Source organism: Bemisia tabaci, chromosome 4 (genome assembly GCF_918797505.1).
Source record: "Bemisia tabaci chromosome 4, PGI_BMITA_v3".
Classification (NCBI taxonomy): Eukaryota; Metazoa; Arthropoda; class Insecta; order Hemiptera; family Aleyrodidae; genus Bemisia; species Bemisia tabaci.
This window is the reverse complement of record NC_092796.1, coordinates 11190693-11211022: the sequence shown is the minus strand read 5'-3', so window position 1 is coordinate 11211022 and position 20330 is coordinate 11190693. Positions and strand designations below refer to the sequence as shown.

General features: G+C 37.6%; 1 protein-coding gene across 3 annotated transcripts; it reads right to left on the bottom strand.

Annotated features, from left to right (window-relative positions):
* Positions 1-495: 495 nt before the first annotated feature.
* LOC109033524 (inositol-3-phosphate synthase 1-B) lies at positions 496-19597 on the bottom strand. Of its 3 annotated transcripts, XM_072299319.1 has the most exons (10): positions 19465-19597; positions 16736-16910; positions 15688-15860; positions 14245-14515; positions 13172-13276; positions 12050-12202; positions 11043-11285; positions 9869-9977; positions 8144-8389; positions 496-7275 (listed from the first exon to the last, which is right to left on the bottom strand). In XM_072299319.1, the coding sequence occupies exons 2-10, from the start codon at positions 16859-16861 to the stop codon at positions 7058-7060; spliced, it is 1644 nt and encodes a 547-aa protein (XP_072155420.1). In that variant the 5' UTR covers positions 16862-16910; positions 19465-19597; the 3' UTR covers positions 496-7057. The 3 variants fall into 3 exon arrangements, with proteins under 3 accessions (XP_072155420.1, XP_018901732.2, XP_072155421.1); XM_019046187.2 differs by lacking the exon at positions 19465-19597 and having other exon boundaries at positions 16736-17204; XM_072299320.1 differs by lacking the exons at positions 15688-15860; positions 19465-19597 and having other exon boundaries at positions 16736-17205.
* Between the last annotated feature and the right edge of the window lie 733 nt (positions 19598-20330).

Genomic DNA, 20330 nt, shown 5'->3' with positions numbered 1-20330 from the left:
CTAGCCTATTTTATTTCAGAGGCAAGACTACTGAAATGAATTAATAAACAAATTTCTGCTCAAAATATTCTTTTTCGCTTGAGTTATCGAGTGGACAAGATTTGACCTCCCCCCACTTTCGAGCCCCACCCCTCAAAATCTATTGCCTCAAATTTCCATTTTTTTCGCAGAATAGTAGCTCTAATGAGGTTCTACAAAATGCAAAAAAAAAAGGTCAAAATATCTCTCACAGTAAGAAAGATTTAACTACTCAAAAATCGAAAAATCTTAAAAAGGCGGAAATAGATACATACATATATACAAACTTATGAATTTGGATGGCATATATTTTCGTGATCTTTGACCCGTGATTGATGCTCTTCACAATGTCTCAGGTCTGGGTCCGACACCATGGGCGAATGTAATAGTGTATTTTCTTCCGAAAATCAAAAAAATTCGAAAGGACCAGTTAGGGGTGGCGTTTTTCTTTTCAAATGAATTGAGATAAAACAAAACTGTGAAGAAACATGAATTTATTAAGAAATTCCACAAATGTTCCTTACTTTTTTCACAAACAAGAATAGGTAGGCATAAAAAATAAATTTGTCAGGTAGGAAAATAGAGCTATAAATGCATGGTTACACTGATCCCTTTGATGCAAGTAAGTGAAGAGAAAGAATGCAAAGAACTTAGTTCTTCATAGTATGACTTTGAAAATACACAATGCTGTTTTTATATGTTGTCAGTTCGTAATTATTGACTTGCAGCACGAAAAGGATCTAAAGGGAATAATCAAATTTGTGGGAGAAACAATTTTGTTCTTATAAGCAAGAACCACTGGGAAGAAATTAGTAGTGAGATCGAACAAATATTATGCTACCCTGCGATATGTAACTTGACTTTTTACGGGGAGGAAAGTAATGATTAAAAATAGTTGGTTACTACATGATAATAACATACCGATCTGTTCTTCCATGTTGGAATGAAATTTTTATGCCTCAGCAATGAGGCTGACACTGAAAATGTCCAGGTTAGAGTAAGACATTGATATTTCTTTATTGAGTGATAGATTCTGGTCTCTAAAAATTGTCTAAAGCAACAATATGGTTAAAGTCTACTGCTGTTGAAGGTTTAGGACTAGAACCACTTTGTAAAAAGTAGTACTTGTACTTCAGTGCTTTGTATCGTGTACTTACTAAAGTGCCAAAGAATTCCGCTCGACTGAAGATTCCCTCAATATTTCTTCACCATTCTTGCATCTAAAAATGTCTTGCAAATTGGAACTTTCTTTTACAACACTGATAAATGATTACCTTAAAAAGTAAATTCTTCAGAAAAAAGACCGATGTAATACTTCCTCCATGACTTGATTTTGAGATGCAGTCTTCAAAAAGTGAACAGTTCCCCCCCCCCCCCCAAAAAAAATCCCTCTGACTTAAGAACACATGCAGATCTTAACAAGAAATTTTAAAGGTAGCCGCGGGTCCAAATTTTTGGAAGAAGTCAAAGTTTTCAAGCAATAACCCCTCCCTTTACGATACTAAAACCGAGAATTAATGACAAAAACTGGAGACCACAGTAATTATTTGTTCTTGAGTTGTTTGTTTGAGTTTTGGTCATAGTTCAAAATGGGCGTATATTCGTGAAATCACAAGCCTCGTTTACAAAGCAGCAAAAAAAGCTGACGAGGCAGCAAACGTCTATGCAGAGCTAGAGGTTTCCGTAAAATGTGTTAAAAAACTCGATCAATTTATGCTGAGAGAGATTTTAGGCTCTCCCTCTGTGACAAACTGGGGCAACCTGTCTTTCTTACCAGAAGCAGTCCAGTTCTCTCAAGACAAAAGTTAACAGCTTCTGGAAGGTGTGTCACCTGGTAAAGCCCCAGGTAATTTCGGAGGTTGGAACCCACTCCCTCTGTCTGGATCTTTCTTGAGCAAAACTCTATTGCTTTCAACAGGGAAGGGGTGAGATCTAGAGATGAGCAGTGCGCACTTCCAATCTCTTTCACCGGATTTGACTCTGTCAGGTTTTGACCTGACTCTGTTAGGTCTTGTCAGATTTGACTCTGTCAGGTCTGACAGTCAGGTTTACGGAAAGAAGTGTTCACTTCTGCCTCAAGAGAGATGACATCTCCCCCTCAAGGAAGACAGTTCATTACAGTTTTTACTTGCAGCAGTACCTAGAATCGCTCTCCGCATGGATTGATAGGGATCTTGCCGTCCTTCTCCTGAAAGTACTTCTAATGCTGAAAAGTTCAACCGTTAGAGAGGGGGTCAGGGATTTTTCGGACATTCCATATTTATGCAAGCATAAAGAAACACGTTAAACATAGGAGAGGTGTTTCAAATTTACTTTACGCCTGCCTTGAAAAAAATGAATCAGTACAGCTTACAGAGAAGGATTTGTACATCATTCAATGAGTAATTTACCAGGATCTTGTTTGATAGATAATTCTTTGATAGTTTAATTGAATTAGAATCTTAAAAGTGGTGTTGGAACACCCTGTATGTTTGAGTAAAGTACCTGAGCTATAGGTGCAAGATTCTGACTAGTATATGCACTACTAATATAAGTACTAGAATACGTAATGACTAGTACAAGAATAAATCATGTGTGCAAACAATTGCACAGGAGTTAACACTACTACATAATACATCTAAAGCTACTACTGACTGCAAATAAGGGGGAAAAAATCATGACACATGAATGAAACACAACAAAATCATTTTGAAAGAGCATAGCTCATTCTAACATTGACATGCTGATTTCAATGGATGAAAAAGCATGACTTCTTTACAGAAAATTTGTTGTAAAAATCTAATTACCCTATCATAGGTACAAATAAAATTCACAAAAAAACTTAAAGTAAAATGGTGAGATTTTGAGAAAATTACGATCAATCGAAGGGTTCAGTTCAAGGTTATGCTGAAAGATTTTCAAAAACAATTGAGTAATCAATTATTTGAAGGCAAGCACATCTCTCTTTAAAAATTACTTTTGAAAAACGGACAGTCACAGCTCAATTCATAGTCTTACAAAGCCCAATTTGAAGTTATTTGTAGCATCCAGGCCCTTTACTTGTTGTCTGCAAGATTCGCAGGTTCTCTTTACTTGTAATTTTGATAGTTTCTTTGAAACCATACATTGTATATTCAATTAGAAACTGGATTTTGTTGATAAGTAGCCCACTGTACGTTCGAATCAGACTTTCTAGGACTTTCCTGAAAGCTGATAACTTACAGAAGAATGTTACATTCACAAATTTCAAAAATTCAAACTAGCTTCGTTGATATACGGTTCCGAGCAAGACAAACTCATCTGTGTTCTACGATTTTTTAGGAATTCCTGCTAAAAAGTTATTGCTTGCTCACAGTCATTTATTTTGGTAGCTAATTTAAATGAAAATTGTTATGTGTTGTTAAAGATTAAATAACCATAATTTTGGTGCTATTGAATTATCTCCTTTGAAAAAACTTTCGCAGACATCAATGCATTTCTGCCAATCCCGCTTGAACTGCAAAAAAAAAAAAAAAAAAAAAAAAAATCGTTTCGAACTCCTTTGCATGGATTGCATGCAGCTTAATGAAATAATTATCCTTCATCTGTTGTTGGTAGGGATTGTTTTGAAAAAGGTCAACCAAGATGGAAAATTAATCTTTAATCAGCAACAAATGACAATTTTAGTTTGAACTGACTACTAAAAACAATAACTGTGAGCAAGTGATTACTTTTCGGCAGGAATTCCTAAAGAATCGCAGAACACTAGTGAGGTTGTCTTATTCCGAACCATGTACCAACAAAGCCGGTTTGAATTTTTCAAATTTGTGAATGTGGTGTTCTTCTGCATAATATCAGCTGTCAGTACAGCTCAAGAAAGCCTGATTTGGACGTACAGAGGGCTACTTATTACCAAAATCCGGTTTCTAATTGAACAGACCTTGTAAACAATTGGATAAACAATGTCATGCACTGAGCCCTTCAATCGATCTGCATTATCACATACTTACATTGCTAATTTGCAAATGATCATTGTTGAGATCTGAATTTGAGAAAATCGAATTTTAATAAATTGATCGTTAAATTTTTCACAAACAGGAAAGGGGTATTGGGAGCAGTCACATTTTGCAAGAATGATCTTTGGAATAGGGAGAAAATTCTGAAAGCTTCAGGGGTAAATGAGCACACCCGTATTACACTATGACTACTACGAGTAAGTAATAAATGAGAGAAACAAGACAGGAAAATTTTTCAGATCTTGAGTTTACCAACAGATACACGTTTATGGTTAAAAGAGGATTTTTGTAATGTACAGGAAAACGATATATACACTTCAGAGATCTAATTGAAATGCTATCACATAAGACTTGAATTTCATAAAAAAATTTAAGAGATATAGGCTGAGCACTTTTCAAAATACCAGAACAAACAAAATTATGCATGAGAGGTTCTGGGAAGAACCTTTTTTAAAGTTTCTAAAGGCTAAATGCAGCGCATTTAACTCGCTAATCAAAACAGGTATTTCTTGAATCTTCTCCAAGTGAATGAATCTACAGTGCCAATAACAAAACATTTTTAAGTCCCAACAACCAGCCCATGACTATTTCTTTTCAAATTAAAAAATAAACAAGGTAAAGAGAAGAGAACAGAAAACTTGCTAGGAAAAGAAACTGGATGAAGCTAACTGAGCCAGGAATAATCAGCTATGCTAAGTCAAGGAGCAGTAAATCCATATTCTGTCGGAAGTCCACTATTTGCAGAATATAATTCTGATTGTTTCCAAGAATTTAGATTCTCATTACGTGTAAACCAAATTTGAGACATTAATGTCAATGATTACAGATTAAGTTGCAACCTCCTTATAGGTCTCCATGCATCAAACATACTACATTTGCGTTTCACTGTAAGTTGGAAATCCTACTATCACTGCAGACTGACTTAGCATGGTAGAGGTATGGATTAAATAGTAATTTGAAACAGTCAGAGGTAACAGCAAGGAGACAAAGAATATAACAAAACTACAACTCTGCTAAGAAGTCTTCAAAAGGAATAAATTGCAGACACTTGACTTACTGAGTGCAGCACCATCAACTTTACAATATTTTCATAATTTTTCATTGCAACAGTAACAAATAATTGAAAAACAATCAACTACGGAAATCTACAACAATGAATAATAAGCTATGCTAATTATAATATATGAAATGCTTTCTTTTTACGTGCAAACCTTTCGGAAATAGTTGAATGCTTTGACCTGATGAGCTTTTAAATGCATATAAATGATTTTAAATTCATAAAAATATTGTATATTTTTATGAATTTAAGAACTTGAAAAGCGGGGATTTCAATGCATTCTAGTATTCAAATGGACCACTAGACAAGGTACGAATTTAAGCATTCTGATACATATTTTTTAACCAAAATTTCACGTAAAACACGATGCGCACAACAAAAATTACCGAAATCAACTCCTTACAATGATATTAAATGATTCCTGATGCAAGAATTCAAACCACCCGCTCATTAAAACTCAATGCACTACGTGATTCACATCGCGCGCTGAACATTATCATGACAGTCTTTGCGATATAAAAATCTGGCAACCTCAATTTTGACGCTTGGGCTCAGCTATAGCAAATTGCTTATAATTTGAACAACACATGGTGGGTTATGAACAGTGATCGATTGAGAGGCTAGCTGAAACTATTGTGGTGCGCGATTTGACTCACGAGCTTGGAGAGCTTTCGAGCTTCGTGAGCTTTGAGTTTCTTGTGAGCGGGCAGTTCAAAATCCGCGTAACCAATGTGAAATAACAAGGTTAATATCTTCATCAGGAGCTGGTTTCAGTAATTTTCGTTGCGCAAATCGTGTTCTACGTGAAATTCTGGTTAAGAAACATGTATCAGATTGCTTAAATTCGTACCTTGTCTAGTGGTCCATTCTTACAAGTCTGCGAAAGTTAATACACTTCAAATAAAGGAACCCTAGAAGAGGAAAATGAGGTATGGATGTAAACATATGAAAACAAACATTTGCTTGTGATCAATATTTTTTGGTGAAAAGAAGGAGTAAAAGCTTTCGTATATGACCTGCTTCATAGATTCGAAATGAAATAATAAAGAAGCTACTGTCTTCTTTTGAGGAAATGTCTCCCTCCGATCAAAATATTGGGTCTGAAAACAAGCAGATATTTTCGTTCTGGTGGACATATCTTTTTCATATCTCTCTGCATCTGTTTCATAACTCTTTCTAGAAAGTTTAGTAGTGGCAAAAGATGCTAGATTCTTGCACCCCAAATCCATTAAATCAATTTTGAATCGGAAGTACAATGTGATGACTGATGACATAATACTTCAACTCCACACACATATCGACGGTGTAAGTCCGCACCAATGTATCTCTGTTTGTGACGTCGCAGACTTCTTGTCATACTTCACTTTGTAACAGAAAACTACTCAACAGCAATTCTTTAAGACAGCCAAGATTTTTCTTCTTTGTGCGAAGAAAATTCTGCAAAAACTTCAAGAAATGATGTCAATTTGTTTCCCTTCAAAAAAATAATATGGAGGCGGAGATTTTCAAACACCTGCGAACTTACCCTGTCGATATGCTTATAGTTAGAAAATGAGAAAGTTTGACTCTCTTTCCCGAGTCTTCCCAAATGCACTGGGATGAAAAAAAAGACATAGAGAAAGGAAGAATTTCACTAGTTCATCTCATCAGTAACAATTTTTTGGTGGTGCTAGAAATTGACCAGATTTAATGAATTGTGGGAGAAGATGTGTCTCAGTTTTGTAGTCTCAAATGTTCTTATAAAGGGGATGGGGGGAGGAAGGAGGCAGACAAAACTTTAAGGTGAATCAGGTACAAATGATATTTCCCAAAATCTGAGGGGTCCTTAAATACGTTTTCGTTTACACTTAAATACTTGCTCAGGAACTTCAATTTACACAGGTGGGATTGATATAATAATAGGTATGCAGAAAATATATTTTTCCTCTTTACTTGATCACATTAACCAGTTTGATTCAGTGAGGAATACTCAAGAGCATTGTTTGTAATGTAAACAGTAACAAAATACTTATTTGTTCAGTCCGCAGTTCAGAAGTGCATCCCCGTTGATATAATTCTTCGAACTCTGTTTTGGGCATGCAACATCTGAAGAAAACATACAAAACATAGATTTTGGCAATCGATGTTCAAAGTTGAGGTTATCCTCTGGAGGTAGGCCAACGCAAGCTTTTAGGAGGTTTTCAATACAGGAACGCTGGCGGTAAAGAGAATTGATGACGGGTGCACCTGAAATATAAACATAATAAATGGAAATTGAAGAATGATTACATTTCAAAGCTACAATTTTAATTATCACTATTCACCTAGTTAGTGAGATTTAAAATGCCATGAAAATCATTTTCTGTTTGGACCATTGGGCTATCTTCTTGAAAAATACGAAAAAAACCACTGGCTACTTTCAAATCGGGCTGATTGATTTGAAAAGAATAAGTAATCAAAGCTTATTCAAAGTAAAAACAAATGTTTTAAAGGAGTTTCACACTCGCCAGTTGAAGCATTTGTCTTATTATCCATATACATTTCCTTACAAATAGGCCAAGTACAAGTTTAGAATAATTTTTTGTCATTCCCGTCATTTCCTTGTTGCCGGTCAGGTTCTCATAGTTTCCATCACATTTTAGTATGTTTCCTTTGTCCTTAAATGAATAGGAGGAAACACTTCTCAAGCCAGTCATGCTCCTTACTTCAACTTGAGGAGCTCACTTTTTCTAAAATATTCATGGTCTTACCCTTGCTTGTGACATGGCATGCAGAATGGTTCAAAGAGAACCCATCCTAATAAATCCATGAAATTTTTGATGAAAAAACTTGAACAAGTGATAAAAATTTACAGAAAATTTCAAGAAAAACAGTGGGTCTTTTAACATATTAAACACAAGCAGGGATTTGTATTGTTGCCATTGGAGAAATGCACTTTTTTATATTAACCATTGATATTTTCTTTGATATTCATGCAATTCCAAACTGGAGGATGTTCCTATGCTCAGGTCACCTTGAAGTTTTCACTTAATAAAGAAATTTATCAAATTTCAACACATGAGAATTCTCCATTGCTCCATGTTGCTCGAAACAAGGAAGGAAAAAAGTAGTTTACCTTGCGGCACAAGAGGAGCCTTGCACAGGTAACTTAGCACTGATAGGACCGTATCAAAAGACGAGTAGGTTGGGCATCCTGGGGATTTGAACTGAATCCTTGTGCAGAGTTCCGTCAAAATAACCAAATCCAACATGATGGGAGCGGCTAACAATGAATCTTCGCACGTATTGTGAATCACCAAAGTGTTGTGACCGCCCATCATGATTTCTGAGATGTATTCATCCATTGCTCGCTTGCTATCCTCTGCAAACGAAGCGACAACAGATTAGTGGTTCCTTTAATAGCTTAGTTTTTTGCATGAGATGGGAACTACAAGTAGAAATGGGCACTAGAAGGAAAAAATCTTATGTTTTCTGTTCAAAAGCTTACATAAAAAGCGATTCACACAAAAGCAACAGCAGGTCGCAGTATTGCTCTGCATTGCCTTCCTTTGCCTTCTCGCACTGCATATGGGCAAGCAAGCCTTCGCCTCAACTTTCTGAGATCAGTTATTCTTTTCTGAACAAGCGTTGCTATTAAAAGAGTGGACAGGAGGAAAAGAGGTGACAAATTAGGCAGGATGGCAGAGGAGCCACAAAAACAGGCAGTAGGGTGCCTTTCATTTGAGCATGCAATAAATGTCTGTGCCCAAGGAGTTGCGAAAACAAAATAGACAAATGCAGGGCAAAAATTGTGCATCTTGTTTCCATATCAAGTGCTTCTTAGCACTTGACAGGGGATGATGATCCGCACATAAAAGCTGAGAGGGAAGACTCGTAATGCACTCACCAAGCACTAGAATGAGGAAAAAAGTAGAACTCATTTATGAATATCTACTGATGAGGTCTAAAAAAACCCAAAACGTTATAGATCTCTCGGCGTGACCTCAACTTAATATTTCAATTCAAATTGCCTGAGTTCAACACTCAGTTTTGCATCTCAGTTTTGAACTGATACTCATTAGAGCTCAAAACTTTTGACGCTAACTGAAAATTGTCGAACTTTTAGGCCTTCTTTTCCCCGCAAAATAATGTGAACCAAAGCAGTGTTTTACAACCTTGTTACAGACAGTTTGGGCCACATTCCTTGGTGTTTATTCCTTGTTTGTACACAAAGTTTGGGCATAAGTGCTTTTCCCGTTCGTTGAGCCAGATGCATTTGCACCTCCAATCGCCTGTTAATCATTTTTTACAGGTTTTCCTTGTTTACTCCTGAGAGTTGTTCGGCAGCAATGGTAGATGGCGCAAGGATCACACTTCTGAGTTATGCCTCGCGTCATATTCATGACAGCGTTTCAATGCCGTGTTGGATTTTGCAGGATGCTAGTTTGGGCTAACTAACAAATGTGGTCTACTAATGAGGTCTAAAAAGACCCAAAAATTTATGGATCTCTAGGCGTGACCTCAACTTAAAATTCCAATGCAAACTACTCGAGCTGAGCACTCTCCCCCCTCAGCTTTGTATTAGTACTCATTACAACTCTACATTTATTACTCTAATTGAAAATTTGTCAACTTTTTGACCTTATTTCCCGCCGAAAAGTCTGGACCCAGCACTGTTGTACCATATTATTACATACAGTTACGGCCATGTTTCTTGGAGGTTTTTTTTCTTGTTTATACAAATATCTTGGCTCCCATTCAATTAACTTCAAAACTTTTAAAAACTTGGGACAATTCTTAGGAAAAATTATCAGGTAGAAAAAAATTATGCAGACACTTCTGCCAAAAGATTAATACTTACTGACATAAGGGACATATTTAATGACAACACAGTGATCGGGCTTCTCACCCTCTTTGTATAGGATACGATTTGATGCAACCATGTCATCAACAACACTGCTCTTCGAAATCTACAAAAACATGAGAGAAAAGAGAATTCAAAATGAAAGGATCCATAAAAAATAAATAAGACAGATCTGTGAAATCGTTTTCAGTATAAATATTATGGAGTGAAATTCATTTTTTTCCATAGGTTGGTCTTCCACGAATCCATTGCTTTGTAAATTCCTTCATTTCCTCACATTTTTATGAGTTACAGGCGACTCCAAAACAAGATTTGAGTGTGGATTCAATGACCTAAATGAAACAAATTGTATCCCAAAACATAGAGAAAGAGGATGAAGAAGAAAATTACACAGCATCTATGTACTTCCTTGACAGTGGTCTATAAAACAGAATTCAAACCAAACAGGACATCAGCACAGATATAAGAAAAAAAGTTGTGGTGAATAACATGGCAATACTCGGATGTAGAAAAATATAGCTAATTTTTGATGGGAGCTCTCACTTGCAAACTAGCAATAGTGTATTTCCTTCGGAAAATACACTAAAAGAGGTAACTGCCCTACATTCAGGCATCAATGTAATCAAGGCATAGTAATCACGTTGCAGTTTGCACAGGCATTACATTTTGCTTAAGCTTCTCAAATAACCTCAGTTTAAAAAAAGCTGATAATTTCTATGGAAATAGCAATGTGAGGAGTTATAAGCACTAATTTAGCGCGGACTTTCTTTCGTTTAACTACAGGAAACTTATGTACATAGAAGGATTGTAAACTTGATAAATGAATGTCAGCTACTTTCATCAATTAAATCTAACCTTGATTTGACACAAAGAGAAAAAAATGAAGCCTAAGATAAGAATTATTAAGTCAAAAGTCAATTTGAAACATGTATGCACTGTGCAGATGACACTATGTTATAGTAGAAAATGTCCTTCATACTTTCAGCATAAAATTTTAAAATCTTTCATCATAATTTTTTCATTGAAACACTTCCTAACTTCCTCCAAGTAGAGTATGAAGTTTTGGAAATCGACCTCGGACACTCAACTCAACCAACATTAAATAGACTTACAATTGGTTAAAGTCTAAATAGTAATAGAAAATAAAAGTGATGAGATAAAAATTATGTACCTCTTTAGATCTGAACTGTTGAGGAGCAGACAGATTTCTCCCATCATTGTTTCCAAGATGATTGTAAGAGACAATAGAGACAGGTTTGATGCCAGCAGAAACAAGGAAATCAACAAGAACAGATTTGATTTTTGTCTGTCCCGACTTGAAATCATCACCACCAATAAAAACACCATGTTTTTTAGCCAGTTCAATACAACCAGGAACAAAAGTGTTTTGGGGAGAACCGTTAATAAATGAACACTGAAAAATAAGAATTTATAGTTACATGAGTGATCAGAGGGGCTAATAAACTTCTCCCTTAGTCTCATCCTCTCCAAAATTCAGCACAAAACGTAGGATGAGTTTTTTATGCATAATGATAGAAAATTATGAACAATTTGAGCCCAAAAGCATAATATGTCTTCAACCCGAAGACATTGAATCACATAGACCGTGCATCCAGCTCGGTTTCGTACATGCGGAGCGAGACAAGTCTCTCAAAGTCCCATGATGGGTGGGCAGGGAAAAGGAGAGAGCATGTACCCCAAGCACTCAAAGAGACAGCAGAGCGGCAATGGAGAATTCATTCACGTGCTCGGTTTTTCACAGATATCTCGTTTACAGTCCATTTTCAGATTAAATTCCTAAGAAGAAAAGTTTTAGAACAGATAATTTTACAACCGAATAGCAATGATTCATTTGTCCAAACTAATTATTAACCAAGAAAAAAAGCCTCAAAATCCGAGAAAAATTCACTGGAGCCGCTACTGCGCAGGCGCAGATCTGCGCAATTGGGACACACAAACTCATCGATGCGGGTCGGTGCCAACACTCATCGGCATGCAAATTTTTAAAAGCTATCTCGCCTTCTTTAACACATGATGAACGGTCTACGTGATTCAATGTTTGTGCTTCAACCCAAAACATTTTTTGTAACTTCTATGGGATATTTAGACCAGACAGCTCATGGTTTTTGAAGTTTGCATTTTCACTGCATTAGAGAGCTTTTGATGTAATTGACTTACGTTTTCTAAAATACTAGCCACAGCAAATAAAGTTGAGGGTGCTACTTCAGACGCATTCTTGGCAATTGATGATAATAAATTCTCACTTGTGTCATTCAATCCAGCCACTACATCACTGAACCTTTCAGTATTAGCAGTCCATAATATTATGACCTGGAAACAAGGGAGAAAGTCATTCACAGCAAAAATACATTGGGGACAATTAAAGAGCATGGTGGACAATACGATTAGGATGGCAGGGAACGAGTATGGATGGAAGTGATATAGATTCAGAAATACCTCAATCTTTGATGAAAAAATAATTTAAGATAAAGGCATCAGGGAAATTGTTGACAACTCATTGTAGACCTCTGGGGATGACCTATCCTCTAATTAGTTATCAACAACAAAGGACCCACGTTTTTATTATATTGTGCTTGTTTGATTTTCGGGCCTTGTCCACACGAGCGCGGTTCGAGAAACTAGTTCGAGGAACTCGTTCCGCAAACAAGTTTCTGCTGAGCTAAAAACATATTCCTCCGATCTATTCCGAAGTAGGAACTTTGTTATTGTTGTAACGTGATCTGTTGTTTACATTCTCCCATTATTTCATCCTGCATTTTCAAGAGTCCGACGAAGGTAAGTCTGATTTAATTTGAATCTTAAAGCAAATTATCAAAGAGGAATTTAATTATTAATAAAGGAGAAATTATTAATAAAGGAACGTACTCTGTCATAACCTTCAAAATTCCCGCCATCATATACACGAACTTCCGGTTCCAGTTCGGACGAACTCGTGTGGACAGCATGCCTCGTTTCAAGGAATAAGTTCCGGGAACTGAGCAGTTCGAGGAATAAGTTTCCGCGAACCGCGCTCGTGTGGACAAGGCCTAATTCTTTCTGTCTCCGGGTTGACAGACCACTCCGAATAGTAGCATTCATTTTGTGACATATTTCAGCCTTGTTTGCCAATTTTTCTGTGTTCTTCTTTCCTTAAATTATTTAGAATATTCGAGTATTGTTCTTAGCTGCACTAAAAAAACTAGGAATTGACTGCTTGTTCACAAAACATGCCTCTAAAGGGAAATGTGGTGTAAATACCTTTCAACAAATTATTATTTAGAACACAGAAAGAATCCTGACCTTGTCAAGTTTGTTCTTATCTTTGAAGTCACGGATGTCTAACCGTATTTTGTCAACTGCTTCTTGCTTATTGGTTACTTGCATGACATTATCTGCTCGCTCTGACTGCAAACAAAACAGAAAAACAATTTGAGACATTTCTAAATAACATTTTGACATTGGTCGGACGTTTTACTGGCCAAAGATTTCAATCCTTAAACGATTGTAATATATTAGCCTGCCACTGTGTAAGAATTATAAAATAAAATACCGGAAAAATTTGTAATTTTGAAATTTATTGCCTTGATTTCCTCTTTGAATAGTATGGATCTAAACCATACTGTAAATTACAATGCTCAGGTTATATTTTTAGTGTTCTCTTGTCCACACTTAAAATGGGTATGTAATAAATACAAATGGAGAAAATTTCCAGGAAACTTTGAAAGTTTGAGTTTGGCATCCACAGCTTTCCCAACATGCAAGTTCATACAATTAACAACGAATAAGTATGTATGTAGTTGCTGTATTTGTAGCACTTCCAAGAGCTCTGTGACACCCAACCTACCCAGCCACCATTCATGGCAATCTGGCCAGAGTTCCTCCGACAAAGCGCACCTCCTTGTTTCTTGTTGGATAGGTACCACCGATTCAAGATTTAGCGGATTTCTCTTTTATGTTGTCTGCCATAGGGAACCCAATCCAAAACCTTCTTAGGCAACCTATTATCCAGCACCTTTTGTGCGTGACCATACCAGACAGACTCTTTGGTGAAAATACCAGATTCCATGTTCTTTTCGGTGCAGTGGCGTGGCGTGCTTTGCGATATATCGATTGATCTTGATCTGCCATTTAAACCTGTGAATAAGGATCAATGAAGTTGATAAATGATAATCTTGATACTTGATAACTTGATAATTGATTCTTTACCATAGCTTCAAATAGAGAAATATCGATAATCGATCATCCACCCCATGCCATTGTTTTGGTGCCCATCATTTCATGTATTCCTTCGTTCTGTATGTGATCCTTTATAGACAACAAACAAACAGTCATTGGAAAAAACACAAAAGAGACAGTGAAAAAAGGAGATATACCTGATTGGCAGCTATATAGTCTGGAACATATACAGTAGCCCTTGGCTTGTATTTTGACATTAATGGAAGCAACTGTTCTTGAAGAGCCTGGTCAAGAACACATGCTCTCTGCATGGCTGCTCCCAGATCCAAAGAGGATAAGTCCCAACCGTCCACAACCAGATTGTCTGGATTCAGCATTGGGACTAGACTGGACATTGGAGCATATATTTCGGAGCCATCTTCATTGGTGCCCAGTCTAACCGTTGAAGCTTGAGTGATAGAGCCGTACCTAAAAAATGTGACACCTCTTTAATTCCTGATATAAATATGAAATTTGGTCATCATAGATTTCTCCTCAGAGCGGACAAGTTAAATTTCAAATCACACCAAATTCACAACGCTCGAATTTAAAAAATATATATCGACGGTGTAAGTCGGCAATCACATATCTTGGTTTGCGACGTCGCAGACTTCCTGTCATACTTTATTTTTTGAACAGAAAACTACTCAATGGCAATTCTTCAAAACTGCCGTGATTTTTCTTCTCTGTGCGAAGAAAATTCTGCAAAAACTTCAAGAGATCATGTCAATTTGTTCTCGTTCAAAAAAATAACATGGAGGCGGAGATTTTCAGACACCGCAAACGAGTTAAGTGATTGCCAACTTACACCATTGATATGTTCTAAATTACATTGTTACATAGATAGCAGGGGTCAAAAGTGCAGAGACTTGTCAAGCGCTGACTTTTTTTCCGCACAGAGCTTTTCTGTCGAAGCCTCATAGTCATTGGTTCAATGATTTTAGAGTTGTTACTCAAAGTTTAATTTTCCCTTCTAATCTGTAGGTTGTGATAAAAAACAGTTCGTGCACCGCTAGTAAGTAATAGAATTGTTGCAGTGTTGTTTGCACAAAAAAAAGGAATGTAACAAAAATTAAAGTCAAGAAATTGACCACTCGGATAGAATTTTTTAGATGTAATATCTAAGGTGGAACTTGTGGAGAAAACATCAGGTTGCTCAATATGGTCATCAATGGTCAGAGTGCAAAATCACTTAGCTCTGTTTGCGACTTTGCAGAGTTCCTGTCATCCTTTGATTTTCTTTCGGCAAACTAGTCAGAGTAATTTCTTGAAAACTTCTTTGAATTTTTTTCTCTGATGATAGAATAATCTGAATAAATTTGAAGCTATCTAGTTAGGTAGCTTGTTTTTCCGCGCAAAAATGAAATAGGAGCAGAAGTTTTAGAACATAGATATGGAGACGCATGATTTTGTATTTTAGCCATTGAAACGTTTCACTAGTGGGCCCAGTTTTGGTTCCTCCTAAAAATCTTTGCAATCAAGAAAAGGAGTGGGCTTCCGTCAGAGGTGTAAAGATGAGATATAAGCGGTGATGATGAATTTACATAAAAGTAATCTTCGATAACTTAAGGAGAGACCTGCAAAGGCCTCTTCAATCCTACCAATTAGCCGAGTGTTCTCCTGTCTTGGTCCGCCACTTGAGGCCATGTTTATTTGCAAGGAGCGCTGCAGTTAGTGTTGTTCCATTGTTTCCGCCCCATCCGACCATCATTAAGCCAATGCGGGGGACAATGCGACTTGTACGAATCATTAACTCCGTTTGCTTTGGTGTGACCTGTATAGGATGGACAGAGCTTGTCTTATTTTGGGGCAATATGATGATTAGGTACTCAAGGTGCTATGTTAGTTTTGATCTCCGTCAAAAACTGACTTTTTCTTCATAAAATAGTGTTTGGCTCTGCCTAGTTTGTTTGTGGCTGATAAATTAAGATTCTACATTTGTTGCCCTGATCAAAGTTTGATGTCATTAAATTGAGAAATTAAATTTACCCAGCAAGTTCTCTTTATCGTGCACAGCAAAAAAGTTAGTATTGTGCCGTTCTATCAATAATTGCATATACATATCGACGGTGTAAGTAGCACGTAACTTTGTTTGCAACATTGCAGACATCCAGTAATACATTATCCTTTAAACGGAAAACTTTTCGACGGCAATTCTTTAAAACTGTCGCGATTTTTCTACTATGTGCGAAAAAAATCCTGTAAAAACTTCAAGGAATGATGTCAATTTGTTCTGCTTTACTAAATTAACAGAGAGACGGAGCTTTTCAGACACCGCAGATGAGATATCGACGGTGAAAGACGGCAATCACGTAACTCGGTTTGCGACGTCGCAGACTTCTTGTCATACTTTATTTTTAAAATGGAAAACTACTCAACAGCAATTCTTTAAAACTGTCATGATTTTTCTTCTCAATGCTAAGAAAATTCTGCAAAAACTTCAAGAAATAATATCAATTTGTTCTCCTTTAAAAAAATGACGTAGAGGCGGAGATTTTCAGACACCGCAAACGAGTTATGTAATTGCCGACTTTCACCGTCGATATGTGATTGCGGACTTACACCATCGATATTAGCATTGGGGCATAATAATAATTATACGGAGTAATTGTGAAAAGAGTTTGGATATTATCAATTTTTGCTGATTACCTTGTAACCATCTGCTATATTTTCAATCTGAGTTGAGGTGTAGTTGAATAAAGTCTCGATGAAATGGTCTGTGTAGGTGACTTTGTCACTGCTGACAGTGACCGATGGTGTGTTGGAGCAATGCATCACTGTAAGTTTTTAATGAACTTTGAAGCTAACTTGAGTTGTGGAGAACCTGGAAGAACTTCTTAGAATTACTTAAACCGGTTAAAAATTCAGGGTATTCCTCTTTCAGGAGTAAATATGTACGGACACGAAAGGAATTAGGTTACATACACGGACACACGGACGGAATCCACCGGTATGCAAAAATAAAACGGTGATTCACCCTCACACTCACACTGCGCGAGTTCACGGCTGAAGTGGGACGGGACAAGAATTTTAAATATAAACTCAAAATTCCGCAATGAAATTTTCGCAAACGTGGTAGACGCGCGGCGAAAAGTGCTGATATGACAGATCGAAAATTTTTGCATGCGCATTGCGCATTGCGCTGCGCTGTGATCACGGCACGGCATGCATGGCCGCCATGTTGAATCCCCCCACTGCTACAGCTGGACGAATATCGAATATCGTATCGAATGCGATTGTTCGAATATCGCACTATCGATTCTTTACCATAGCTTCTTACGGGGACACAGCTATAGTCGATCGTTCACGAAGTTTGGCAAGAAATCCGCCTCAACCACTGGACTCCGTTTTTCTCGCACCGGCTCACTGTGGAGGAAAGCCGCGGCTAGAATTCTTACGATCAGCGACCTTCCTCCTCGTTTTACTTTTAAACTTTCAATCTTAGAGGAAAATGTCATAGGACCCGAAATGACGGCCGTAAAATTTCCTATCGGTTCATTACACAAAATTTTCGAATAAATAATTTTCGTGATCAAAAATAAGGGTTTTAAAAAGGGCGCAGGCAAAAATTCTTATGATCGGCGACCTTTCTCCTCATTTTACTTTTAAACTTTCAATCTTAGAGGAAAATGTCATAGGACCCATAATAACGGCCGTAAAATTTCCTATCGGTTCATTACACAAAATTTTCGAAAAAATAATTTTCGTGACCAAAAATAAGGGTTTTAAAAAGGGCGCAGGCAAAAATTCTTATGATCAGCGACCTTTCTCCTCATTTTACTTTTAAACTTTCAATCTTAGAGGAAAATATCGAAATACTCGTTTCGAATGCGATTGTTCGATTATCGCACTATCGATTCATTACCATAGCTTCTAACGGGGACGTAGCGATATTCGATCATTCACGAAATTTGGCAAGAAATCCACCTCGGCACCTGGACTCCGTTTTGCCGGCTCATATCACGGTGGAGCGAAATCCTATATAGAATCCCGGCCCGGTCATCGCCTTACTTCCTAACTTGTTGCGGCTATTATTCCACTCGTTCTTGGGGATTTCGTGCTAAACGAAAGGGTTCGTAGGTTATTTTGATCGTAGAATTCATTTTTGACCTTACTTTTCTCGAGGAAATGACGCAAATACACAATTTCACGCGTTCTTACTAACTTTCCGTAGAAACGTAAAAGTAGAAGTTACTCAAAGATAAATTTTACTCGTTCTTGTGGGCATTTCGTGTTGAAACTCGGTTTCCTGGAGGACTTTAGATCGTAGAATTCATTCTTGACCTTACTTTTGTTGATTTGTTGACACAAACACATAACACATGATCTCGAGGGTACAAAGAAAAGGTACTCACCGTAGATTGTACTCGTCCTAGTAGGCATTTCGTGTTGAAACTTCGCAAACTAATGGTATTTTGATCGAAAAATGAATTTATGACCAAACTTATGCTAAAATATACGATGACACAAACGATGATGGCACATTATGGGAGGGGGGGGGGGGTGTGTGTCAGTGGCGTGCGGTCCGGATAAGCAAGGCAAGCACTACTTGCCCAAATATTTCAGAAGAGAGAGGAAAATTACACCTACTACATGTTTTAAATTTTAGCAAATATTATTGATCAAATGTATTGGTAGGTAAATTGCATTAAGAACAGAAAGAGAGAGAGACAGAAATACGTTTATGGCAGCGCCAACTCATGCTCTGGAGAATCGGTTGCCAGACCGCTCGGCGGTAAAATTAATCGAGGATTCAGTGCACTCGCAGTTCGGAAAAGCTAAAAAAGCTAGGCCGCCATGTTGAATCCCCCACTACAGCTGGACGAATATCGAATATCGTATCGAATGCGACTATTCGAATATCGCACTATCGATTCTTTACCATAGCTTCTAACGGGGACATGGCGACATTCGATCATTCACAAAATTTGGCAAGAAATCCGCCTTAGCCACTGACTCCGTTCTCTGCCCGGCTCGGCTCATCAGGAGCGGAGAATATAAGAATGCCCCCGGTCATTGCCTTACTTTTTGCGGCTATTTCACTCGTTCCTGGGGATTTCGTGCTAGCTAAATCGGAGTATCCCTAGGTTATTTTGATCGTAGAATTGATTTTTGACCTTACTTTTCTTAATATAATGACGCAAATACACAATTTGACACGTTCTTTCGAACTTTCTGTAGAAAAATAAAAATATAAGTTATACTCAAAGATAAATATTACTCGTTCTTTGTGGGCATTTCGTGTTGAAACTCGGATACGTTAGAGAATTTTGATCGTAGAATTCATTTTTTACCTTACTTTCGTTGATTTGTTGACACAAACACATGATCTCGGATCTCGGATCTCGCGGGTAGAATGAAAAGGTACCTATACTCACCGATAGATAGTACTCATCTTCGTAGACATTTCGTGTTGAAACTTCGCAAACTAATGGTACCTACATAAGTATTTTGATCGAAAAATTCATTTATGACCAAACTTATGCTAATGTATATGATGACACATGGTTGGGGGGGGGGGGGGGGGGTTATTTTCAAACTTGTAGTAGAGTGAAAAGAATTGGAAAAGAAGTTATTCAAGAGCTGCATGCCGTGAGGGGCCAAGAGAAGCGAACTGCGATCGCGCGGCGAAGCGCTCGGTATCGGGACGTACCGCTCGCCCCGCCCGCCTTGATTCCGCCGCCGAGCAGTGGCTCTGCGCTCACTGTCAGCCACAGCCAGCTCAGAGCATGCTTGTCCCGCTTTGTCCGCGTCCGCGCTGCGCCACCTCCGCTCAGTCCGCTCTGCCGCTTTCCTACTTTTATGGCTGCTATAAGTATACGTATTTCCGTCTGTCTCTCTTTTGGTTTTTAATGCAATTTACTTATAATACATTTTATAATAATATTTGCTAAAATTGGACGTATTTCTATCAAACGGAACTAAGCGCCAATTTGAGTTCCTTTTGAGGAATTTAGAATCCCGGATAGCGCGTCCTGTCAAACGGACCTAAGCGCAGGCCCGCCACATCCTATCTCGGGCTCTGGTTCCAGTTTTAAGGCCCGGGCCCCCAGCACAGAGGGAGTCCGGGGGCCTCCCCTGGGAAATTTTTAAAATTTTAAATCTACTTGTATTGGACGCATTTTGAAGCTCCCATGACGGAGATTTTCCATCAATTTCTGCAGAATAATTAAATCTTAGCACAAAATACTTTTGGATTGTTGCATTCAAAACACCTGGAAATTTTTTTCGGGAGGGGGGGGGG

Excerpts from the sequence above, each read along its gene's own strand:
- LOC109033524 (XM_072299319.1), bottom strand. The coding sequence starts at position 16,861 with ATGCATTGCTCCAACACACCATCGGTCACTGTCAGCAGTGACAAAGTC. Across the intron at positions 15,861-16,735 it reads ATATAGCAGATGGTTACAAG|GTCACACCAAAGCAAACGGA; the intron begins GTAATCAGCAAA and ends CATCCTATACAG. Across the intron at positions 12,203-13,171 it reads ATAAGAACAAACTTGACAAG|GTCATAATATTATGGACTGC; the intron begins GTCAGGATTCTT and ends CCTTGTTTCCAG.